Consider the following 26,521-nt stretch of genomic DNA (forward strand, 5'->3'; position numbering starts at 1 on the left):
CAAAGTATTTTTGCCTATATTTTGGGGAGTTTTTTTTCCCTCCAAAATTTATTCCACAGAAAAACAATTAATACACCTGGAAAATCCGTGAGAAAGCTCACTTTGTCGTGGGACTATAACTGCCCACATGTCGCCCACTTGATCGACGTTTGTGCAGTGCTACAATCAGCCAAACTAGCATAGCCACGAAGAGTGTGAGACCTACAGCAAAGAGTGTCCAGTGAACAGCATCGAGGATTATAAGAATCTGCGTCAGGGATGTCCAGATGTAATCCACAAGTTCATCATTGAGCTCAATTCCCTCATCCACCCACATAATGGGCACAAAGGACTGAACGAGGTTCTCAGTAATTGTCACTGGTGGCATAGCACGAAGGAATTGATTGAACTGCACCCGACTGGCGGCTGTCAAGGGCGTACCAGTGTGCTACAATCCCAAAGATCTTTCAGCAAAAATTGGCTAAAGAACAAAAAGATTGCCACTTACCGGCTCCACCAGAACTTCAATATCATGCTTTTCCGGATCCGGGGACAACCCATTGATAAATTGACGATAATGATCAGCCCCCAAGAGATGCGGTTTGGTTAGCACAATAGGAGCTCCTGGAAATTAAAAAAAAAGCATAAAGATTAAATGCTTACCAGATTAAATGATAGAGATAAGATCTGGAGCATTTCATACTTATGCAATTTTTGAAATATTCTCACAAAAAAGCACAAAAAAAGCACAAAAAAATAGAGCAAATGGTTTGCAATTAATCTGAGATCTATTTGACAACATTTAATACATGATCTTTGATATTTAACCATCTGTTTTCAGGTCTTCTGAAACATCATGAATAATCCACCCGTCGATTTGTCTTCAAATGTGTTTATCCCGTTCCAAGTCGCGGGAGCTTAATGATTAATTTATTTAAATAAAGGTAGACTTCAAAAATGAAAAGGAAAAGCTTTAAGAATAAAACAACGAAACCTGAAAAGATTCTAATGGGACTGTATACATTAAAAATATCGCTTAACCGATTTAGAATATTTAGCACAGACATGTACTAAATCAAGTACATTAGTAGAAAAATTATACATGGTGGCTGAAAAAATGCAACAATTTTCAGTGTGCATACTTGTCAAACCGCTGGTGATAGCGGTTTCATATCTTGCATAGTGGTAGTTCATTTTATTGGCTAAAAGCCTACAAAAGCATTTTCGATAATATTTTGTAAAACTGTTTTAAACCGTAATGGAACTCAAACGTGACAATTTATTGTCGCTATATTTTGCAAGAAATGCGGAAGAAGCTATCGTTAGGGCTCTTCAAAACCGGAATGTAATTAAACTTTCCGTTTTTCGAAACATAAGTTGGTATAGGGATACTAGTAGCATTTTAAAATTGCTTTGGTGAAGGTCTAAAAAAATTGCTTCATCGCTAGTCATCGTTCTTAAAATGAAGAAGCAAATTGAACAAAATCTGCGTCACATCTGTAAACAAACGATTTCTGAGACGCATAGAATGCAAATAACCATGAAATAAATTTTGTTAAAGGACCTCTATATATTAATAATAATAATAATAATAATAATAATAATATACTTTATTCACAAAAATAGGATCATCCCTTTTACAATTGTGAAAGAAAGAAAAAAAAAGAAAAAAAGGAAATATTGAAAATAAAAATGTACAGAAAGAATTAAGAATTTAAGAATTTATGAAGCCTTAAACGTCCTGAAAAGGACGAGATTTCATCGATCCTCATAAAGAAGTTATGCTCGATCGAAAACGGAGTAAATTCGCTTGCACGTTCATGGTCAGTTTCAGAAACGTCATCTTTTCTGATAAGAAAAATTTTTAATTGAGCAATTAATGTTCAAACAAAATAATTGTGTCTATCTGAAGGAAAGATCATACGATAATTTAGACCGGAAGTCAAGGACCACCTTTTTGAAGGTCTGGACTTCCTTGAAGACAAATTATCGCTATCCATTGGGGTTTTTATAGGTGTACAGTCAAAACGAATGCCAATGTGTTTCAGGAAATTGTCCCGGAGGAAGTGTTGGAGTCGTGGACAAACAAAAATTTTAGTAAGAACTAATGGGAGTTTGATCAAGACTCGACAACGTCGCAGAAATCCCGCTTCGAACAAGATTTGGCTAAAAAAAAACGTTTTGCACTTCATTTTGGGAAAACAATGACCTCCACGATTCTTGGATGCAAAATCGTTTGACTTCTTCAAAAGAGGCATTTTGTTGATCAATGTTAGGACTAAAAAGTAGCAAAGTGTCGATGACCTGAAGGCAGTCCTTCCTCATGAATAGCAGGACTTTCAGAAAGCTGGCATTCGTGCAAACTACGATGCATTTTCTGACAGACTTAAGACCATAATTAAGTCAAAATAAGATCGTATTGAACAAAACCGATAATATTGTAAAATTTTGATGTATTTACTACCATTTTTTCTTTATTTCAAAAAAGTTGAACAAAAAATGAGGTTAATATAGCGCTTTAGTTTCTTGCATTTTTTTTAGCCACTCTGTATTGCAATATTTCACATGTTTTATGCACTTCAAGAACAAAAAGCATGTTTAATTGTAAATTTAAGAAGGTTTCACATTAGAATATTTGAGTGTTCAAAAGCAAGAGTGGGCTATTTTAACAGAGGATAGGGGAAAGTGACCTACCTTTAAATGCGGCAATATTTGAATGCATCAATTTTTCTCTTATTTCCCAAAGCTAAAATTCCATTTTGTTAAACGAAGTTAATAGAAAATAGTCAATATATTAACTATAGTTTGCAAAATAGAATTTTTGCTTTAACAACTAACAGAAAAATTGAAACATTCAAATGGCTGCTGTATTCAAAGTCAGACTACTTTCCCCTACACGACAGATCCTTATGCTCTGAACGCCTCATTTATAAAATAATTTGTTAGTGACATTCACCACATTTAAATTGAGATGACATTAATCTATTGGTAAATAACTATCTTTAGTTTTTTTCCTGTTCTCAAGATTTTTTTAAACAAAAAATTATCGATATATCGGTTCATTACCGGTTCAGAACCGATTAAAACCGCTTCAGGTTTATCAGAAATTCCAAGACCTTTTCAATGAACTCAAACATGATACCATTAGGATGAGAAATACGTTCTCTAGAGCCTTTTTAACCTTTAATCGTGAAAAATCATTATAACATAAGGAATGATTCGCAAAAAAAAAACAAATTCAAAGGTAATAATCCAGATGTAAATTGAAGGAAGTTCTATAATCAAGAAACTCAAAGGATTAGTGTCAAACGTTGTCCATAAATAAATTGAGAACTCCATAACGTTATCAAAAGAAATGGAAAAATATCCACAAAGTTATCATAAATTTACTTATCCCACTCACTTTTTACATAAAAATGTCCCAGCTAGATTATAACAGCTGATTTTCCCATTTCGTAAAGAAATTATTTAAAAATTTAAGGTTATGTATAACCTAACCTCGACAGACAAATTCATTTTATAACAAGAAAATTAAAAATTTTATAATCGGTTTTTAAATAATAACAGAAAACTTAAATCTTTGCCATTATTTAACTAAAAACAAGTAAGAATCTACTAATTAGCTTAAAATTTTAATCATCTGAATCTAAAATTATAAGAATTTCATTATCTTTTCTGTAAAGTAATTCTTCTACTCAAAATTTGAAGGATTATATTTGATATAAATCCTAATTCTATTTCTTGAGGAAAAGATCATACTACGATTTGAAGTAATTACTTTACCCCAGTAATTTGATAATAAGGAATCTCCCAATTTCTTTTCTATATGTGGAAAATTGAGGTTATGACTCACATAACCTAAAATCAAATTCAGGATTTTGCCTTGGAGAGCCTTGACATTGAAGCTGAACATCTTCCTGAAGTGGCGGAGGATCCACAGGTGTGGACTGCTAACTTAGATGTCCTAAGCCCGCGACCCCAATAGGGATAAGCGGTTGAAAATGATAATTGATAATGCTCTTTCAGTGTTTTAAAACTTAATTTAAACTTAATCTTGATGTATTTTACGGATATCGTATGCTAAAAAGCTCGCTAAAGAAATCAAGACTTTCCCTTGAAATTTTTCTGTAGTTTCTTTCAAAAATAAAATCAATATATCTAATACACCCGATTCTGATTAATTTGGAACCAAATTTGGAAAGCTTGAAGACTCTTTAATAAAGCATCATTATCTAACACATCATTATACTACAGCTTTCTTTTACAAAAGTTGTTTGAAAGCTTTTTAAGTCCTCAAAAAAATATTTTGAAGATTTAAATATTAGATTTTGTTTAATATTTCTTTATAAAATTCATCATAAATCATTGAACTCGTGAACGCTGTTCTTTTCTACATGAATTCGACGGCTCCATTTCATACTATGCTAAGTCGACTTAGCTTTACATTACTCCGAGAGATATGTTGTTCCTGAGATCGAGATTTATAACTGGTGAAAATTTGGTGGTCATCCGATGTTCGGGTAACGAGATATTTGAGACTTTCGAAAAATGTACACGCGCGGCATAGGAAATTGCCGATTTCAAATGGCTCCTCTGAAAAGTTGTTATTCTGAGATAGCATAGTATGGAATGGAACCGTCGAATTGAACCAATAAAAACTTTAATAGTATTGCGAAAGCACTTTTGAGATATAGCATCTATGTCACGAGTTCGACCATTTCGCAAAGTATAGGACGCTTCGCGAGCCCTTTTTATTGTGAATTATCATTGAGAATAGTATTCAGAGCAGTTGGGAAAGGCTTCCAGGCTTCGCACATACTCTGTGTTGCAGATTCGAATTTCAAATGAGTACTAAATGTGAGGGGTCAGCCATTGTTTAGTTTAGTGTTGCCATAGCGGAAATGAAATGTCATTTTGTGAAAGAGATTCCGAGGACGAACACGAGATTTAGAATTTGTGAATATCTACTGAAAACCTGCAAGTAGGAAACAAGGAAAATAGGGATTACGAAAACTTAAAGATTGTTCTATTTATAGGGAAATTTATATTTAAAGAAAAGCGAGAATTTATGGAGATTTAAAGAGGGCAAGTTGACTGCTCAGGTATGTAAGGTTAGGCTTAGAATAAAATAGACAATCATGGCTGACTCCCTCTTTTCAGATCTTTAATCACTCATACAGTATAGACATTGAAATTATCGCACTAGAAAAATTTGAGTTTATTGAATAAAGAATATTCGGATGGAGAATTTTGACAAGAACACTCTGACTTCGCACATTTCATATTCTTTCCCATATTCTTTTAATAAATCTGACCTATCCATGGCATTTTAAGAGGAATATGGGAAGAATATGAAGTGTTCGAAGCCAGAGTATATCTGCGAAGCCTGAAAGCCTTTTCCTATTGCACGGGACTCCACCCTGTTTGTTTAAAACTCTGTTTTCGAGGTCAAAGATTCTAAAATCCGCAGAAGTCGCCTTAAACCAGAATCAGCATTTTAAAAACCACTTAAAATGTTTGAGAAAGTCTTTTATTTCCACATTATCTCTTCCAAGCTTTCAAAGCGAATATCCCCCCTTAAAATTACACAGCGCTCGTAAATTAGTCTCTGGTTGTCCACTTAATCACTCTCCGTGTTTTGATGGAAATACTCGAGTAAGAACACAAGTTATCGGCAAGTTTTCGTATACTATCTCTATCCAGAAGCTGAGGTGCTACTAAAAAAAAATGCAGAAATCCCAAGGGTCAATCCACTTGAGACTTTGATTAATTGCCCATTTTGACTGCGGAGTCTCTTCCACAAAAAGCACTATTTTTACACTTGATCTCCAGACAAGTGTCGTTTTATGCTTAAATATCTTGTCCAGCTAATTAACTATGTAAAAACGCTATTGACCAATGATGTCACGCCTTTTTTGGCCCACCACGCGTCCGGAATTATGCTTTAGTTGTCTATCCATGGAAGAATGTATCAAAGATACTGTCGAAGTGTGCTCTCTGGCTAAATGGGGCAGGAACATCTTGGACAGCTCGGGAGATGATATTCTTCGGCGTTGTCAATCCCTTAATGTAATCCAGATCAAATGGTTTGACTGTAGGCAGGGAATTTGCGAAGAAAGTCGTACTTTTTGGCGCGAAAATTTTAGCCGGAAGTGTTGTTCTTCTCAGGTAAATATCAAAGACACTGGGCTTCTTCGTGGTGGTTTCAATGATCCTTTCTGTCGTGATTTCTGTAGGAGTTTCTGGGATTTCTAGTGTGGTGGTCTTGTAAATTGTGGGCTTTTTTGTGGTTTTCTGTGTCGCTTTGAAATAATTCAAGTAAAAATCGAATATATTGAATGTCTGGCCTTTTTTCTTCGTGGTCAGGACTTTTCTTGGTGATTCTGTTGTTGTGGATCCAAAGCCGAAAGTCCTGGATGTCGTTTGTGTTGAAATTTCTTTAGGGACTTCTGTAGTGGCTACTTGTTCACCAAATCTGTATGAGAATGTTCTAGAAGTCTGAGTTTGAACAACTTCCGGGGCTTTTGTAGATCCTCTGTCCGCGAAAGAGAATAGAAATCTTCTGGGAGTTGTGGTTTCTGGCTTTTGACTTAGAATCACTTCTTTAGGAGCCGCAGGAGGCGCAGGAGGTTGAGTAGTTGCCACTTTCTCACCAAATCTATAAGAGAATCTCCTAGTTGGAGGTTCCGGAGGTTGTCTTGTAGCCACTTCCGGTGCTCCTGGAGCTTCAGTTTTCCTGTCGCTGAAAGTGAATTGAAATCTTCTGGTTGTGGTTTCTGGCTTTTGACTCAGAATCTCTTCCTTGGGTGCTTCTGTAGCTGGGAAGTTCTGGCCAAAACTGAAGGAAAATCCTCGGGAAGTTGTTGTTTTTTCCGTCGTTGGAACTTCTTCCGGGAAGCAGCCTTCAATGTACTGATCAACATTCCACAGACAATTTCTATTGTAAACTGTCCAGGCTGTAAATCCATTTCCTGAGATCCTTGTGTGCTCATTGTGAATCGTTCGAATACACTCAACATCATCTGTAATATCGTCATCTTCGAGTAGATCGCAGCTAATGCCACAGCCGAGGCCATTTCCTGGAGGAGAACACCAATAGAGATCACTGATTTGGAAGAGTCCATGATCAGCACTTCCGTCGGCATTTAAGCGTCCCACAGCAGCTGTATTGAAGCTAGATTCATGCTCAGCTATACAAACCCAGGTGGCTATCTGATCTCTAGGCAGGAAGTGAATGTACAGCAGTTCCTGCGCCAATTCACATCGACTGTAGATTTTTCCGAGCTTCCGAACGCTTGGAACTGGAGGAGTTTTGGGAGTAAATGATGGTGGATGGACAGGAGCTACAATTCCCGGCACTCTGTTGATAACATTGTCCTGGTCATCCTCCGTGAAACATCCATCAATGTACTTTTCCGCCCTCCCTCGGCAGTGAAGCCCATAAACTGTCCAGGCATTGAATCCATCTCCAGAGAGACGCTGATGCTCAGCATAGATCTTCCTCATGCACTTCACATCATCACTGATGTCATCATCCTCCAGCTGAGCACAAGAAAGCCCACATACCCATCCCTTCCCTGGAGGGGAACACCAGTAAATATCACTGATCTGAAACAGCCCATGATCACCACTTCCATCGGCATTTAAGTGTCCCACGGCGGAAGTATTGAACGCAGACTCATGCTTAGCAATGCACACCCACATTGCCACCTCTTCAATGGGCACATGGTGCTTATAAACAAGTTCCTGGGCTAATTCACAGCGTTCATAGACCTTTCCATAACTCTTCCTCGACCGAGATCGTATCACTGCAAAATGATCAGAATGGTAGAAAAAATACTTTTTTTTTCGAGGTAGAAAAATTTATTGAACCTTCACTTGGTGTGTATGATGGTCGAGAAACTGTTGGCAAGCTCGTCCGGAAGTCCTCCCGGGAGATGTAATTGTCGAAACATCCATGAATGTAGGGAAGAGCCCTTCCATTGTTGCAGTGACTCTTGTACACAGTCCAAGCATTGTAACCATCTCCCGATAGCCTCTGGTGCTCCTCATGGATAATCCTGGAGCAGTGTAGATCATCTGTGATGTCATCATCAACCAATCTCGAGCAGGACATCCCACATGCCTTCCCCTCGCCAAAAGTCGAACACCAGAATTCATCGCTGATCTGGAGCAATCCATGATAGCCCGTTCCACCAGAATGACCAACGGCTGCTGTATTGAAGGCGGACTGATGCTGGGCTATGCACACCCAATTTGCCACTTCCGCATCACTCAAAATCTCATGCCTATAGCGCAGTTCCAGTGCCAATTCACACCGATCATACACACGACTCTCGCCACAGACGAACAGCACCACAGCCACAATCACATGGGCAAGCCTGGTCATATCTTCCTCCTCAATAGCACACTTTTATTATTTTTTTCCCGCCAATTGAACACTTTGCACAGAAAATCACACGCGATGCTGCCCAGACTCTTCTCACGCAACAACTGAGCCTTCGGCTACCAGGGGATTCACTTTTATAGACAGATTCTATATCTTTAGAGTGGTTTCTTGCGATTGGGATTCAACGACATCACTCTCGCTTATTGATCTTCTCCCACTCCACCAAGAAGACATCACACATATTTGCATGAAATCCACCTGTCTGGTCAATCTTCCGACTCTACAAAGTCTTGGGAATTATTACTCTAAAATCCAGGCAAGGTTAACAAATCCAAAGATGATTGTACAACATTTTACAATCTGTAGAAATCAAAAAATAAGAATCCCATGTACTAAAGAGATTTCCAGGGCGAAGTACCTTCTCCGAGAAGGATCATTCTGACCAAGTTTTTACTATGTCGTATTTAATAATTTAGCATAAAAATAATAGAACAAACACAATCGGACAACATCGTCTTCGAATGTACTAAAGAGTTTTTCAGGGCAAAGCGCCATCTCATGGACTTGAGTAAAAAAAATAGGTATAAATAATAAACAGTGTTCTTCAAGATTCATTCAAGTAAAGAAGATATAAAAGAATGAAGACAAAACGAAAGTTTATGTTTCACATGTTCTAGTGAGTTTTCCAGGGCAAGGTACCCTCCACAGAGAAAAAAAATGGGGATGCGATTAACTTTGTTTCTTCATAACTTTAACACTTTTTAGGTGTAAAAATATATCAACATTTTTTAATGTTAATTTTACACTTTTTTAAGGGTGAAATTAACATGAAAAAGGTTAACTTTAACCCCCAATACACCTAAAAAGGGTAATATTTACACCGATTTCGGATTAATACTGCAGGGTAAAATTAACATTTCCGGAATGTTATTTTAACTTTTTCGGATTTCTCTCAGTGTCCAAACATAAGATGAATGCAATAGAATTTTAGTTTTTTAATAGTTTTGCCAGAATCAGAAATTTCAGCAAAATCTTAAATATAACAAAATAAGTAGAATTAAACGAAGATTCTCGCCTTATCTTATAATAAAGAGTTTCTTAAGGCGAAGTACCTTTTCGGAAAAACAATTTAAAAAATATTCAGATTTTTAAAAGTGCAAAAGCCAGTTCTGCAATTCAACAGCTATTGAAGAAAGACAATTTATAAATATAGAAAAAAAATAACTGACCAACTTAACATTTAGTACATGTATTCTTGTACTAAACTAATTTATAATAGAAATTCCTAGATTTTTGTTACTTAAATTTAATATAAACTATTTTAAAGAAAAGGAAAAAAACACGAAATAAACGTTAGTAAAATGAGCTTAACATTTAGTACATGTGTGTACTAAAACCAATTCATAATATAAATTCACAAGCTCATTTTTATTTGCACAATCTTACATCAGTTATTAAAGAACTATCAGTAAAAATTCCAAATAAAATAGGAATTAATGAAAACAAAAACAAAAATACCAAATAGAATGTTAATAGCTGCGTTTATCATGTAATACATGCATCATGCATGTATTAAACCAGAGGGTAAATTATTGAAATCGTATTCACACCCGTCAGCTTTTTAGATGCCGAGAGAAATCCACTCGCACACCCGGCAGATTCAAATCCTTTTGTAATTACTTCTTTATAATATGAAGTACTTGCTGCACGTACTCAAGAATCTAAAGAGCTGACGGATACGAGTACGATATCAATCATTCGCAATCAGTTCGCATTCGAAATTCTCAAGTTTTTTAACACGTTTTTTTTAATACGTTAATAGCTGAGCTTAGCACTTAGTACATACATGTACTAAATCAATTCATAATCGGAATTCTCAAGTTTTTTTTATTAGTTGCTCAATTTTGCATCAGTTATTAAAGAAATGTTGACAAAAATACAAAATAAAATAGTAATAAATGGAATAAATGAAAACAAAAATAAAAATACCAAGTAGAATGTTAATAGCTGCGCTTATCATGTAGTACATGTATGTACTAAACCAGTTCATAATCGAAATTCTCAAGTTTTTTTGTACTAGTTTAATATTTTATCAATTTTTAACGAAAAAAACAAATAAAATACCAAAAATGTTGTTAACTTAGTACTTGCATGTACTAAACAAATTCATAATCGAAATTTTCGGCATTCTCAATTTTCTTACTAGTTCAATTTTATACCAATTATTACAGAAATATCAAAAAATATTTCAAATAAAATAGAAATATTAGAAAAGAAACTAAAAATAGAATGTTTATAGTTGAGTTAATCATGTAGTACATGCATGTACTAAACCAATTCAAGATCAAAGTTATACAGTTATTGACTAGCAAAATTTTACATCAATTATTAAAAGAAACACAAAAAATGCGAAAAGTGTTAGTAGATGAGCTAAGCATTTAGTACATGCACGTACTAAATGCCGCATGAAATTTTCACTTTTTATACAGTTTTATTTTACTAAATAAATATAAAAAACTATAAAATATTGATCATACTGCCAAAGAGAAGAAATGAAGTGCTTAATGCCAATTACTCTTATTATATTCTTTATTTCTCGAAATTCTGTAATTCTGTACTAAAAATGTTTATGGAAATTATTAAGCGCAACTAGGAAATAATTTTGGGAGGTTATTTTTTAAATTTTAGTCGTAATAAACATAGTAAAGTCTTTCTTATCTTTTGTTTATAATAGTCTCTATAAATTTTTTAGTACAAATAAAAGTTAATGTGCGTTGCTCATTAGGTTCAATTTTATTATTGTTTTATTTTAAAACAGACACACTCATTATATAACGACTTTTTTACCGTATCTAGTTGCAGAGATATTTTTTTTGCATATTCCCTGACGAGACGACTATTACATTGACCCAAAAGAACAAATCAATAAAAATAAAAGAAAAAAATGTTGTTGAAAACATTAATAAAAAAGGATTTTTGAAAAAAAAACGTCAATTTCTCGATTTGATTAATTTTTTCTCAATTCAACTAATCACCATTCAACTAACATCTTAATTACAATTCAGAATAAAGCATCCTAAAGACGTAATTTGCCACAAAAATGATTAATTTAACATCAATTGTGCGTAAATAATGCTTATTATTTCGCTAGAATATAAGTTTTTGTGACAAATTTGTTTAACAAGATAGTTTGAAAGGGAATTTTTTGAGACATTCCGCCTTGTTTAGCTTTGAACCACAAGAATACACCATACACACACTGATCTCGCCGCATAAATCACCTGGAGACAGGTGAAACCAGTTTTCGGTTTGTATCTCTGTCAGAGTTCTAAGCGCAGATTTCTTAGGTCATTTGGCACGCAACGAGAATCTCTTATTTATGATTATACTGCAGCAATAATTCCATGATTTTTATTGCTCATCATCAATCTAACAGCCAGCATAAATATTTATTTTTTTACCGATCGTGATCGTGATCTTGCAGCCAAAAGATCATCACGAGATTCACTATCCGACCCACTGACCACAATAGTAACTTGCCGATCGTTTTGTCGCGTGCGAGTCATTTGACTCATCTTCCTCATTCATTCAATCATCTGCGTGTAGTTTTTTTTCGTGGAAATCACAAAAACATATCACATCTCTCTCTCCAGCTGTCCACAGAAGATTCCCCGCGAAGGCAAACGAGATATTGACAGCAAATTTATTTGCGGCAGTAAAATGCAAAGATGCTGCCTTAAGCTATTCTAAACGCAATTTTTCTACCAAAAACGAGGAATACACTGACCGTTTGGGCGACTATCGAGGGGCTAATATTTTTGTAAATTAAAGACATCTAGCAAATACCGAACAAAAATAAACAATAAAGATATTAAGGAGCTATTATATTAAAAATCGTTTTTAGTACTAAAAATATTATATATATTTTATTACTCCTAGCTTTTTATCATTAGGTTAGGCATCCTGAGTCTAGTTTATCTTGTACTAAAAATTATTTGGATTGTTTCCTCAACATGTTCTGATTTAGTACAAAAGTGAGATCTTTATAACTTTATATTTGTGTTTTATTGATTTTATTTCACTTGTACTAAAAATTCTTTTAATATTTCTTAAACATGACGCAATTTAGTATAAATAATATATGGTTGTAATTTTTATATTGCAGCTATTATCATCGTTATATATTCTCTTATCTTGTTTTATTTGTACTAAAAATTTGTTAGATAAGTTTCAAAAGTCACTGCAAATAGTATAATTTTATGAAACAATGTCACATTTCAAAATAAAAAAAAATAATAAGGAAAATATCAGTTGTTTTTAATTTGGAACAATCCAGTACTATGTCAATTTGTGACAAGAAACTTGGAAATACTGAGAGAAATATTGCACTAAAAAAGGACTCATACAGGCTTGAAATAAGTACATTTCAATATATGTGGATATTTCCATTTGCTTATCAATTATATCTTAAAATTGTATCTTATACCTCGATTAAGTTGTACTAAAGAACAATTGATCGCAACTGATTTTTTTTTAATATGATGTAATTAATATAAATAGAAGACTTTGAAAGTGATCTTGAACTTATAATTTTCTTCTTTATAAGTTAGTACAGGATTGTACTAAACCAACTGACAGGCTTACGACTTAATCCAAGAGACGGTTTAGTGGAAAATCATGCAAAAGTAGTTTAATCATTATTGCAAATATATAAGCACTAATAAATCGTCTCTCGGCTAATCCTCAGGTCTGTTGAAGACCTGTCCATTGCCCAATTCATTGTCACCATTGTTACAAACAAAAAAATCCTGTACTAAATCAATTTATAACTAAATCAATTTATAAGTCGGAAAAAAAATAGAAAAATATTGCACTATAAAAGCACTCATAAATAGAAACTCGTAATAAAGTAATACATTCCAAAATTTGTGCATTATTTCCTTTCCTCATCAATTGAATTTTCGTCTTGTGACTTGCAGCTCTATTAAAATGTACTAAAGAATAATTAATCGCAATTATTCGATTTTTTTCTAATGTAATGTGTTTAAGTACAAATCCAAGACATTAATCGTCATCTTGAACTTACAATTTCATTGCTGTTTAATTTAGTACAGGATTGTGCTAAGCCTTATAACTAAAAAACACATTGCATTAACAAGAAAATGGCAATAAAGGGAAGCTCGGCTTCCCTTTAGTGCCTTTAATGGGGAATAATTTTGAAACATTAACGTTAGAATTTTTCCCTTAACGCTTTTAGCACATGCCTGTTCAAAAATTTTTTGGCTCAAATTTGAAGCTAACATAGAAAGTATTAGAGAAATCAATACTTGCTTCTTTTCAAGTATTGAAAACCTTTCAGAATGCAGATTAAATAAAATTTGAAGCATTTCTCACTCCAACTTGTGTACTAAAATCTCTGTTTTGATAGTATTCTTTATTATAATATTTTTTTTTAACAAAAAGAAGATTTTTGGATATTTTGGTAGTGTGGCAGAGTGGTTTTATGTTTTGCTCTATATCTCATTTTAGAACTGTTTTTTTTTAGTACAAGTTGGGAGGGGCATGAAATAGATTAGGCAAAATACAGTAATATTTCAATAGAGCAACATTTTCAATGTAATAACTTTATGAGAAATATTAAACCTAATGATTGTACTAAAACTAAAAAAATGATTTTAAACACTTTGATTATTTTTTAGTACAAATCGTGTACTAAAAATAGTCTCAGTCATCTGAGTCTTTTGATAAATCACAATCATATATATATTTTTTAATGTATAATAGCTCCATTAGCCCCTTGAAGATTACAATCAACTTCCTCACACGCTTTTGATTTCAATGAGTACACAATTTGTTCAGGTGACTCAAATGGCCTGGGAAGATTTTCTGATGGAATTCACATGTTGATCTTTTTAGGAAATTGTGACATTTTCAGATCATATTTCTCAAAAATCCTTTCTCAGTCAAGAAAAATTAATCAAAGCGAAACGAGTGGCTGTAGTTAATGCTTTTATACAAATACAAAGCTCATAAAATGGATGTCAATGCTTTTAACGATCAACCATTAAAATTTACGATCTTTTCGATTATTTGCTCCAAAAAAAAAAAGTCTTTAACATGAAGAATTGAAAGAAAACAGACTCACCTTGACAAAAGCTCAGATCCACTGCTCCAGGATAGAGACATCCATTCTCCTGGACAATTGCTCCAGGAATTGCATTGATGCAGTAGCAGGAATTGTTGAATTCTGGACCGACTTGATCAAGGAAAAAGCGAGATGCTTTGTACTTGAAGCCAGGAATTCCCTCATATTCTCCCTGTCCATCGTATTCCAGTTGAACTGTTCTGAAAATTGGTTAAGAAAAGGTACTTGATGTAGCCGGAAGTTCTGAAGTGGCTTTGAACTCTGCCATCTCGGATGTCAGTCGAAGGCAAAGATGGTCATTTGTCTTGGAACTAATAAAACAACTTACCGGCAGATGTCTGTGTTGAAAATGAAGGCAGTCTCACCGGTTTCCTGAAGTGGCCTGAAAGCTGATCCGTCACTCCCTTTGATTTGATTGCAGACAGATGGAGTGCCATCATCATTGTCTGGCCAGACATCGTTGTGCGTCTTATCCTCCCACGTAATTATCTGGTGGACATCTCTTGGCTCGTCCAGGCCAGTGTGAACTCTGAAGACTCCGTTATTGGTCATGTTTTTCTGAAGAAAAAAAAATCACATTTGTTTTTCTTATTGCCCCTAACTGACCTCAAGAAAATAAATTAATCACTCACATGACGGAGCATAGCAAAGGAAAGAGTTCCATCTGGAAGTATTATCATCGTTTCAGTCATTTGTGTCTTTACAATTTCGCAAATAAGATCAGCAAAGCCATGACGCCCTGGCCAGCAGAATTCCATTCCTTCAAACAGAAGTTTCCTTGGAGTCGTTCTCATAATCATTTGAGAATTTTCTCCAAATAAATCATCAATGATTTCATTGATAGGAGCAAGCATTCCCAATTCTTCAACTTCCTTCAGTACTGACTGCAAAGACAATCCATCATTAGGAAGAGAAATCTTGTTTCTAATACTTCATTATGGTGCTATTGCATTTAAATATTAAGAAAATGAATAAAAGATGTGATAGATCACAAAGAAATAAAAAAACAGGGTGATTGACGAAAAAACTACGCATTATACTCTTTGAATTCCTGGCTTAATCTATGGTGCTTTTGAAATCCTGACACTCAAAGCTTTGCCGAATGCTCGAACGCATGAGTTTGAGCTCTCCGTGTATATCCTTTCACATGTTTTTTTATTCTTACTGATTTACTACCGATTAAGTTGTTTTTAAAATCATAAAAACATTGCAAAATCGAAAATTGGTAAAGAATTGCTTATTTTGAAACGTTTTGACATGAGTTACAAGCATAGAGGCAACAGAAAACTAAATTCGAGATAATGGTTTCCTGGTATTTTGACGATTTCAAGACCTTTACAAAAAATCCAAATTTAACAAAATCGGTTGAAAAATAGGCCATCCAGAGTGGTTAATCTTTGACTTTTGAAAAATTCAAAATGGCGATATTTTTAGATCATTATGTATGTATTTAGATAATTATGTTCACCAGGACAACCTTCAAAATATATCCGGAAATAAAAGAAATTGTAGGAAGCTGTTTTCGAAATAAGCCAAAAAACATGGCAACAGCCTAGCTCTTCCAGCTGAAGTGACTGAAGCCGAGTAGCTTTCTAACACAAGATGAATAAAAACAAATAACAAAGTAATAAGGTGGGCCAGATCGGGCTGGTGATGACGTAGATACTTTTTGGAGGTTATGTCAAAAATCAGCTGTTCGTGACCCGCACCAAAATCTCATGCGAATACATTTCTATAAAATGTGGGAAAATATCAAAATTATTAGTTTAATTGTTAATAATAAAGACTATTTTTATTAATTAAACTAATATTTGATGTTGTTTCAGTTTTTCTCACACTTTTTTCCCACAAAATTCCACTGGACAAAAATTATGTCCACAAAACCCGACAGACCATACACCATATAAGCAAATCACAAATGTGTCAGAACATTCAATACTCATATATTTTGGAAAAACTCAGTAAATTAAAGTAAAATAATACAGCATTCAAAGCACAAAAATCACGTAGAATACCAAATTGATATAAAATGCCGAGTTCAGACATTTTCAACAAAAAGCAAATATTAATTTTCTTTAATTTCGTAAGACTTTTACAATAGTTTTAAGGACTCATAAATCCATTTCCCTCATTAAAATTTCCACATTTTTTGCGGTTTTGTGTTAAATTTAGAAAAAAAAACACGAAAATTATTAAAATGAGTTTCCATTGATTTTATTAACAAAAAGCTAATTTATGAAGTTATTTTTTCCAACACTTTAGAGAGAATTCTATCACACATACCACTACACTTTCCTTTAAAATCTATCAGGTATGAGTTTCTAAAAATCTATCTATCTATCTATGAGGTATGAGTTTTTTCAGAAAATTTTATTTAACTGTCAAGACGAATTCAGAAAAGAAATTTAAGATGATATTTGAATTCTCAACTTATGGTTGTTTCTGTACTATTTTACGACTATTTTGGATCTTATATTACTTAATTTTTATCAATTATTTTTACATATACAATTATTTTGTATTTTTAAACAATTTTCATGCCATGAAACCTATAAAATGTCATCACCTGATGAAGTTTTGCCAACGAGGGAATTAATTAAGACAAAATTGGCATTTTCTCGTCTTTAGCGAGCACTGGTAAAAAAAGGTGGATCATTTTGATTCATTCGCGATCCTTTTGGTGAATCAAATATGATCCATCATTTCAAATGTTTCATTTCGATCCTTTTTTGAAAGATCATTTTGATCCATTGCAAAAGAATCAAATTTTGATACTTTGAATGGTTCACTTTGAGGAGCTTTTCAATGGATCAGTGAATGATACTCTAAAATTGATCAAATGGAACATTTAAAATGATGACTTTTTAATCTTTTTTAAATGTAATGCATTTGCCCTTCAAAACAAATTAAAAGAAAAACATATATATCTGAAATATTTCCAGATATGCGCTTCTAAATGTTCCGAAGCTTGAACGTAGAGCAAAAAACACTTTTTACACAATGAAAATCTAAGGATTTTTTTTTTCACTATTTGATCCACAGAAAGTTCTCTCTTTCCGGGGGTGGAACACCGACAAAATTACTTAGAATTGTACAAATCCGTGCAACTGGGGATTATTTTAATTTTCACTTTTTTTTACTCACTTTTGGCAAATTTTTCACGTTTTCACAAGTCTATAAACTTAATCCTTTTTTACCTATAACATTATAATTTGTAGAAAAGAGACACTAAATATCTAAAAGGACACAAATTCCACGACAAGCGCACCCCGTTTATTTATGCGCTCAGCGAGTCTCAGTGACTGTCACTGACATCACTAAAAGTGGCGTGATTATCCAAGTGATCCATTCAAATGTATCACTTTTGACATATCGTACCAAATTTTCAATCGCTGAAATATCACGGTTAAAATTTTAAAGCTATCAATTTATTAGTTTAGACACGTTCCCCTTATATGAGCAAATACAGTAAACACATTTTTTACTATTTTAATGGTTTTATTTAGTAAGAAAATTCGTGGAAAATAATCGCAACAGTGATCCAATTGAAATGTTCAATTTGATCCATTTGAATGTATCCCATATTTTCTATATTTTTTGGCGTAATATCCTGAAGATTGAAAATAGTTGTCTCAAAAATGTCTCATTCTGCCTTGTTATATTATTCCTTTAAACCTAAAAACTCATTTTCGCTATTTTCCTTTTATTAGTTGGCAGAAAAATATTCTTGAACATCGATCTTTCTTAAATGATCGATTCGAGGAACCTTTCAATGTATCATTGAATGTGATCCTTTACTTGGATCACTGAAGTGATTCATTAAAGAAGAATCAATTCAATTCAAGTGATTTGATGAAAATGAACCTTTTAGGCCATGATTCTTTTGAAATGATTCCTGGTGATCCATTCATTTTTACCAGTGAGTTTTTTTTTGAGTATTGCAATACTTGAGAGATAAATATTTACGATATTCAGAATTTTTGAGAATCAATTGAGTTATTCTCATAATTTCTATTATGGATTAAAACGTGACCTTTTTTTTTGATAAATGTAGTCTTAATTGTGGTAAAACCCATTCAATTGTTCATTCATGCATAAAAAATGTGGCAATTTGCCGCACTTTGGAATGATATCCCAATATTCTGATTCTTGGTCTATTTTTTAAAATTTAAATCATAAAAATGTTATCAAATAATTTTTTCACAAAGAGAAAGTTAATTAAATATTCTCTATCAGGGAGAAGTGCTCTGTGCAGTTCAGACTTTACCATGTTTTTCCGAGAAAATTTAAAATAAATCTTAATTTTTACTACACAAAAAAAAATCTGTAATTCATTAAGATCCAATGCTTATCTCAATTAGAATTAAGAATTCTTAATTTTTTGTTACAAGACAAATAAAAAAGCAATATCGATTTGTTCCAAGACATATGGTACAATTTTGCCTTCAAATGTGAAGGCAAAATTGAATTGAAGCCAAAAACCCATATATTAGATTGACCAGAAAGGCTAGCCTTGCATAGAACTCTGATTTTTTTTCTGTATAGTCTATAATTTTTCAAAAAACTCTTCTTTCTGCTTACAGCACTGTAGCCAATTTCCTTCAAAAAAGCAATTTTTGACGAAAATTGTTCTCAATGTGTAGACACTTTAAGAAGTGTACAATTTTGAATGTACTCTTTAAACATATTAGCTGGAAAATAAGATTAAATTTTAAAATTTAACAATGGAAAATCGATTTAGGAAAAAATTATTGAGTTTAATGGCATATATGGACAATATTTTATCCTAGGCAATTTTAACATCATATCCAATGTAGTCATATTAGTAAAAAGGTGTTTTTTCTTTAAATCAAAATTTTTCATACTCATTTATACTCATTTGAAGTTCATTAGTTGAGGAACAATAAATATATTTTCATGATTTTCATTTATGAAGAAAATTAATTAATCTTTGCAAAATTATTCGATTCTTATTTTTCTATTACAAATGTTTGACAAATCTGAGTTGTCAACACTCTACCAGTCGGGTAAAAGTATCTACGTCACTGGCAGTTCGATTTGGCCCACCTTATACTTGAAACATCTTGATGAACGGGTATCGCATACAGCCTATTGTTAACTGCTGAAGATGCGATTCGATGGAATATGTCCACTGAAAAAAATATTTTGTAAAATTGTTCGTAATTTAGATTAGATTACAGTGGAGGCGGTACCTTGCGGAACCGCTGCACCCGGGCTTCCTTTTGGGCCCATTATGCATCCCCAATTAAATTAATCCCTGTTAAGGGCAAGGTGGTTCAAGCCAGCCTGTTTTTCGGATAAATTGTTCATAAATATTAGTGAATTTCTACTGGAGACTTACGATGTTCGTAAGTCGTGTGACACACAAGGGGTAACTTATATTGAGAAACCCTCGTCAATTGTCCGAGAAACGCTTCGCGAAACCCGAGAAATCCAAAAATTGCATCGCGAAACCCGAGAAACCCGAAAACCCTTGTCAGAAAAAATGGGAATGAGTTTATGAGTTACCCCTTGGACACACAAAAAAGTTCGTAAAAGTTTGTCTTTTTCACAAACATTGTTCTTAACATGATCACTTGCCAAGCATTTTTGTTTTTTTACAAACATTTGTTCGTAGATTTCTGTTTCGCAAAAAATTACGAACAAATGGCAAAATTTTATCAACTTTTTTCTTGTGTGTTTATGAACAAATGATTGTAATGTAAAGGTAGTAAAGGTACAAAAAATGCTCGTTAAATATCAATTTACGAACAAGGTTTGTGAAAAAATACGAACTTTTACGAAATTGTTTGTGAGTTATACGACTTACAAGCATTTTGTAAGTCCCCAATAGGAATTTACAAATATTTACGAAGAATTTTACGAAATATTTTGCTTACAAAAGAGTGGCTCATGCCTTGATCGCTCGTAATGCAATACACGACAAGTAATCAGGTTACGAACTTTTGTGAACGAGTACAAACTTTTACGAACTTTTTAGTAAATTATACGATTAACGAGCATTTCATAGATCCCCAATAGAAATTCACAAATATTTACGAACAATTTTACGAAATATATTTTTCTGTCTTCTAAAATATGTCATAGGGTAAATTAAGCTAATTCAAAACCTGCTCCAAATGGAAATTTTTCGCTACTCCAAATGGAAACGTCATTTTTTAATGATATATACAGTACTAAATTATTATATTTATATATTTTCTATACAACAGTTTCATTATTTAGTTAATTTTGCTCCAAATAAAGCGAAAATACATTCATATTCACAAATTTTAATTTGTTTATTTCTCAAAAAAATTAAAAGTGTACCTTTTCACCATCGAATTTTTCATCGATCGATCATGTTTTCCAATGAAAAACACAATAAAGTGACTGTTGTTTATTCGTTTTGTTTAACATTTATGTCATATTTCTGGCTAATTTTAGTTAAATTAAGTGCTAATCTTTATTGTTAACGGTACGTGAAGTCTTCAAATGAAATAATTACCTACTTCGTGAACAAAAAGGGTTTTTCTGAAGTGTCTGCAAATGCTTCAATAGGAAACACGGGAAATATGATATTTTGGAGAGATTTTCTTATTGTTTTAGATGGGAAAGGAGAAAAGACCAGGAATATGAACAAATCCTGCACTCAGGAGCAACTCAACAAGGTTTTGGAAGCCTTTTGTCGCGATTTCACTTACACTGTTTGTCTCCAATTAGAAACTTTCCCTTGTCTCCATTTGGATTAATTTGTTTCGAATAGAAGCATTTTACGCTCGCGTATTTTTCTTGTGTTTAAGAAGTTTTCAAATTATATCTAAAGAATTTTCACTAAACAGTAACATTCTAGAAGAGTCAAGGAGCAAATTTATGTAATTCTCTTCAGAAAAAATATGAACTTAATGTGTTGAATCTTCTGTCAAAGTTAAAGCGTCTGGAAATAGTTTTGAATTAGAACATTTACCCTAGACTCTAAATAAAATTAGTAGACCTGCTGTCTCCTACTTCGTTGTTCAAAGAAATTTGATAATAAATCATTTATTATTGAAATTGAACGCCTTAATTCAACTGGAAAAGCTTATGACTTCCAAGAAAACGTATATGTCTTTATACTACTGACCTTTTGAAGTTAAGTATGTTATCTCAAAAATTGTATAACGACTTACCGTAAAATTGATCTCTTGTCAAAGATAAGATTAGCATATCAAATAAAGATTACATGCATTCTTAAGAGGCAGGCTAAAGTACACATTTCAAATATTTCAAGTGCAATACGACATTAAAGATAAATAGAAATTGCATACTGAATTCCTCATGAAGCGTCTGAGAACGCTAGATCCGGGAATTCTTCTCAATAACCTCTGGACATTTCGTCCAAATCTCTTGGTGGCTGCCCGTAGATTCTTAATTGCCATTAACAAAATTGCCTTTTATGGTAAGCATGATGGGATTGGGGGAATGTAAATGATACATCTATGGAATCAGAAGGATAATATCCTGAAAATATACTCACATTTATGTGGATGCTGATAACATAGAGAGGATCGTCTTGAGATAGTGGTGCTGATAGGCGGTAATCATATTGGAATTCCGACTCTTGTTTATAGGTGATCTCTCGGTATTCATTGGAAAATTCAAAAGTTGGCTTTCGTAGATACTGCCTGGAAAATGATATGGAATATTATCATGGAAATGCTGAAAGAAAAAATGGATATTCCACAAGGATCTCACTTATAGACATAAGGGCCAACTTCTTGAACCATTGGAAGAGCACCATTGTTAATCACATCGTCGGGATTTGTTATGTTAAATATGTAAACTTTGAAGGACAGAGGCTGTGGTAACTCCAAAAATCTATCAAATTGTTCTGTTCCCTCCTTGAGTATAACATTCTGCAAGAAAGAGAAATATATTGGTAATCACAGCTGTTGTTGCTATTGTAGATTTACATGTCCTCTTTGCAATTTTGGAAATTTTGGAATTCAATGTGATCTTGGAAAACAGTTAAAGAACAACTTCTTTGAAGTCTACACGAGCGAAGTGAACCGAAGGACCAAAAACCATTTAGGCCGCCGATCTGCGCGCGTAACTGGATGAAAGTGAAACGTAAACACAAGGCTCACATGCCGGGGTGTTAAACATGATTCTCCAATGTGTTCCCTTAAGTTTTCGTTTCATTGAAAAATGTCAGACTGAAAGATAATTGGACAATCGCAGAGCTACTACCGATATTTCTTTGGCGGTAAGAAAGGAGCATTCAGGATTGTATTAGTCATGGACATGGTTATAAATGGGTGTGTTAGGAATCCCGAACGCGAAAAATCGTGGATTTCATAAATAACTTCGTCGTTCTTCTTTAAAGTCAATGATCTGTGTTATGGTCGTCGTCAAAGTGGACTGTATTGTTCTGAAATCTTTCATTTGTCGCCGTCGATTACAGCCGGCGAGACACACTCGAATTCCCGTTTTGAATTTATCTACTCACTACTCTCTACTACACACTACACACACACTCTGCATTGGAACATAATTGATCCAAAAATTTGGGTGTCCGCGGACGAGCTAATTTTTAGAATAAATTCATTACAAATATGAGGATGTTTTTGAGTGTAATAGAAGGTACAAATTTGTTCCAAAAATTTGGGTGTCCATGGACGAGCTAATTTTTGGGACAAATTCATTACTAATATTGAGTATCTTTCTGAGTCTTGTAAAATGAACAAGATTATGCCAAAAATTATGGTGTCCGTGGACGAGCTAATTTTTGGAACAAATACGTGCCGAAATTTTTTACCGTGTACGCAAAACAATGGGACGACCTATCGATTAAGCCGCTGATTCCACGATCAAGGAACGCGGGAAGTCATCCAGAGCAATAAACGAGTCTTCGGATAACATCAGACTTAGCAAACCTATCACGACGACAACGAAACATCGCATTCCCAGGGAACAGTAAAAGGCTCAAGGACGAGGTCCTATTATCGCAGAATTGCCCCCTGTTTTATATTCAGCTAGCAAAAATGCAAGGCAAGGAGCTTTGAAAGACAGACAGTTGGATTGCATCGGGAACGATCTGTCGATTCAACCGTTGATTCCGTGATCGAGAAAGGGGGAAGGTCACCAGAGTAACTAGGCTTTGAAATTACATCAGGCTTAGCAAATCTATCATAATGACAACGATACATCTACTTATAGGGAAGGGTCCAGAAAGGACGAAACGGACGAAACAATAAACGTTAACCATTATGAGAGGACATCGACTTCAAAGCAGACCTAGATGAACTGAAGCAAATTCAGGATTATGTTTGGAAACGACTTGGAATCGACTCCGAAAACATCCCTGCTTTGCTTTTCGTAAGCTTTTCTTTAATTCTAGGCCTTAAGGATTGTCTTCACACATCCGATCTATTATATCCGATCCCTAAAGTATCACAGGACTGAGTGGCATGAAGAGCTAACCTAGGTACCGTAAATCCTGATGACTGCAACCTTTGCTTTTCGTAAGCTTTTCTTTAATTCTGGGGCTTAACAGTGGTCTTGACCGATCCGATCAATGAAAGATCATCCTTAATTGCTAAAATTACAAAAAGGCTTCGGAACAGTAGGGGGCAGCAGTTATCCTCAGCTACGCTACCTTAATCCCGCGATTCTATTATAGAGAGAAGCGGTTGAAGATGAGACGTCGATAACGAATTTAAGCTTCTGGGAAGGCTTTCAAGTTTCGGACATACTATGGCTTCGAACATTTCATATTTTCACTATGTTCCTTAAATGAATCTGAACTATTTTTCACAAATATGGAAAAAATATGAAGTGTTCGAAGCTAGAGTCTGTGCGAAGCCTGAAAACCTTTCCTGATTTCAAATCCCAATTTCCGTTAGCCAAAATTTTGTACGCATTACGAGTTGGTTGATGTTACAAATCTCACCTACAACATCTTGATCTAGTCTTATCACTGCTTTTTAATGTCTTTTCTAAGTTTCAGGAGTCGGAAAACATTGCCTTATCACCTCTAATGTAAATCCAGCGTAAGAAATGCCGAAAACACAATAAAAAATATGTGTCCTACGTTAAAATCAAATCTTATCAAATAAATAAGAGATTTTGCCTAATTGACACCCACAAATATGTGAATATCGATCTTGGCGGTCAAATAAACAAAATAGGAAAGATAAGATAGAAGAAAATCGCACAAGAGACAACAAATATTAATGATACTTGAGGTGCAAATCGCCAAGATAATTGTTGGACTGGTTGGACTCTGCCAGTTTAAAAATGTGATCCAATTAAACTCCCGGGATAAAGTTGAGGACATTGCAAATATTTACGGTACACTCAGAAAGTAAAAATATGAATGAAACTTACATCAATAATATTCTGGCGAACAACAGGCGGAAACACTGCCCATCCGAGGATCACACCCAATAGAAATAGCACAAAACCAATAACCGTGAAAACTATAATACAAACTAATGATCTTTCCATTTTAATTTTTGGTTCACTGCACTTTTAAGTTCTATCACACTGGAATGGCTGTGCCAGAAGTTTCAAGAAAGAAGACACCTTGTCCAGAGCACTTGAATCTTCACACTGGTCACTGAAATATTGTCCCAGTACTCCTCCACGTTCATGCCAATAATATCGATATCACCTCTCGTTCTTTTTTTCCGATTATTTCACACCGATAAAAGTTCGATTTTGATTCCTTTGCCTCCCCCACACGCCACTTCATCAGATATCGCCACCAATATATCAGTAGCCGCCCCCGCCATCGTCCCCCTGCTTAAAATTAATTCATGTCACAGTGGCAAGGGTTATTAAAATATAAATCATTTGATTATTTGGTAAAGGTGCCCTTGTTACCATAAAGATTACTCCAATCCTCTGGACTTTCGCTTATCTCAAAAAACACTGCCCAGATATGCGATTGCGATGGAGAATTTATCACTTATCACGAGAGTTACAGGAGAAATGTTTAAAACTCATTAACAGAAACTCTTGGAACTTTTTGCACAATTAATTTTCACGAAAAAGTAGAGTTAAAAGGTGTCTATTTTCCAGTTTCAAGATTTTTCAAATAAATAAAACATTTATTACAGTAGACTCTCTCTCAATCGGGCATATGGGGCAAAATGTCCTCTAAATTATCGAGAGATTTGGACATCAAAATCATTATAAATTCCACAAAAAGCGCTCAAATTTTAAGAATCACGATAAAACAAGGGGAAATACGGCAAATTCGAACAAATTTGCTTTAAAATCAAACGTGAAAAACGTCAACAAAATTTTGCGCCCGATTGAAAAAAAGCCTATTGAGCCAGAGTCCACTGTACAATTTTTTTTTCACCTGTTTACAGCTTTAAACTTCTTTGAGTCGAATAATAAATAATAACAAAAAATTATAAAAATAACATTAGAATTAATTTTCAATAGTGTTTTTTTATGGCATGTCGAGCTTTTTATGGTTCACCTGGTAGAATAAAACTTGATTCTTCGTACATGGAACTCTGACAATAAGAAGACTCCACTAGTGGGCGACCATTTATTGTGGGAAATAAACCATAAAAAGCTCAACATGCTATAAGGATAAAAGTACCCAGCAACGATAGAGTCCCGTCAAATTATTTCGTCAAATATCTTTAAGTTTTCTGCACAAAATATCTACACCTCTGCCGAAAATCTGCCGAGAAATCTGTAGATATTCCTACGAATTTTATTTGGGCTTGGGACAAAATTCGTCAGAAATTTTTGCAGATTTTCTGACGAATCCTGGTGCATACTCTGACGAATTCTTGTACGAAAATCTGTAGTCTACAGATTTTCTACGCAGAAATTCTGCCGAAAATCTACAGATTTTCTCTGAATGTACTAGAATATACCGAAAAAAATTCAAAAAACTTCCGAGTAAGTCAGGTAGAGCAATGATTTGACGGGGTTCCCTGTTCGACTTGTCGCGACGGTGGCGGCCTCCCAAATGTTCAGAAAGTGGTGGCCATCAAAGAGAA

The 26,521-nt window shown here is 34.1% G+C and overlaps 2 protein-coding genes across 2 annotated transcripts; both read right to left on the reverse strand.

Moving 5' to 3' along the window:
- Positions 1-7: 7 nt before the first annotated feature.
- On the reverse strand, positions 8-25,428 carry LOC129800564 (sensory neuron membrane protein 2). The gene is made up of 8 exons (XM_055845047.1): positions 24,882-25,428; positions 22,248-22,408; positions 22,030-22,177; positions 15,146-15,397; positions 14,842-15,071; positions 14,514-14,713; positions 488-603; positions 8-427 (listed from the first exon to the last, which is right to left on the reverse strand). The coding sequence occupies exons 1-8, from the start codon at positions 24,999-25,001 to the stop codon at positions 98-100; spliced, it is 1,557 nt and encodes a 518-aa protein (XP_055701022.1). The 5' UTR covers positions 25,002-25,428; the 3' UTR covers positions 8-97.
- On the reverse strand, positions 5,494-8,479 carry LOC129800561 (uncharacterized). The gene is made up of 2 exons (XM_055845044.1): positions 7,852-8,479; positions 5,494-7,787 (listed from the first exon to the last, which is right to left on the reverse strand). The coding sequence occupies exons 1-2, from the start codon at positions 8,366-8,368 to the stop codon at positions 5,932-5,934; spliced, it is 2,373 nt and encodes a 790-aa protein (XP_055701019.1). The 5' UTR covers positions 8,369-8,479; the 3' UTR covers positions 5,494-5,931.
- Positions 25,429-26,521: the final 1,093 nt, after the last annotated feature.

This window comes from Phlebotomus papatasi, chromosome 2, assembly GCF_024763615.1.
Source record: "Phlebotomus papatasi isolate M1 chromosome 2, Ppap_2.1, whole genome shotgun sequence".
Taxonomy (NCBI): Eukaryota; Metazoa; Arthropoda; class Insecta; order Diptera; family Psychodidae; genus Phlebotomus; species Phlebotomus papatasi.

Excerpts from the sequence above, each read along its gene's own strand:
- LOC129800564 (XM_055845047.1), bottom strand. The coding sequence starts at position 25,001 with ATGGAAAGATCATTAGTTTGTATTATAGTTTTCACGGTTATTGGTTTT. Across the intron at positions 22,178-22,247 it reads GTTGGCCCTTATGTCTATAA|GCAGTATCTACGAAAGCCAA; the intron begins GTGAGATCCTTG and ends ATCATTTTCCAG. Across the intron at positions 604-14,513 it reads GGATCTGAGCTTTTGTCAAG|GAGCTCCTATTGTGCTAACC; the intron begins GTGAGTCTGTTT and ends TTTAATTTCCAG.
- LOC129800561 (XM_055845044.1), bottom strand. The coding sequence starts at position 8,368 with ATGACCAGGCTTGCCCATGTGATTGTGGCTGTGGTGCTGTTCGTCTGT. Across the intron at positions 7,788-7,851 it reads ATCATACACACCAAGTGAAG|TGATACGATCTCGGTCGAGG; the intron begins GTTCAATAAATT and ends ATCATTTTGCAG.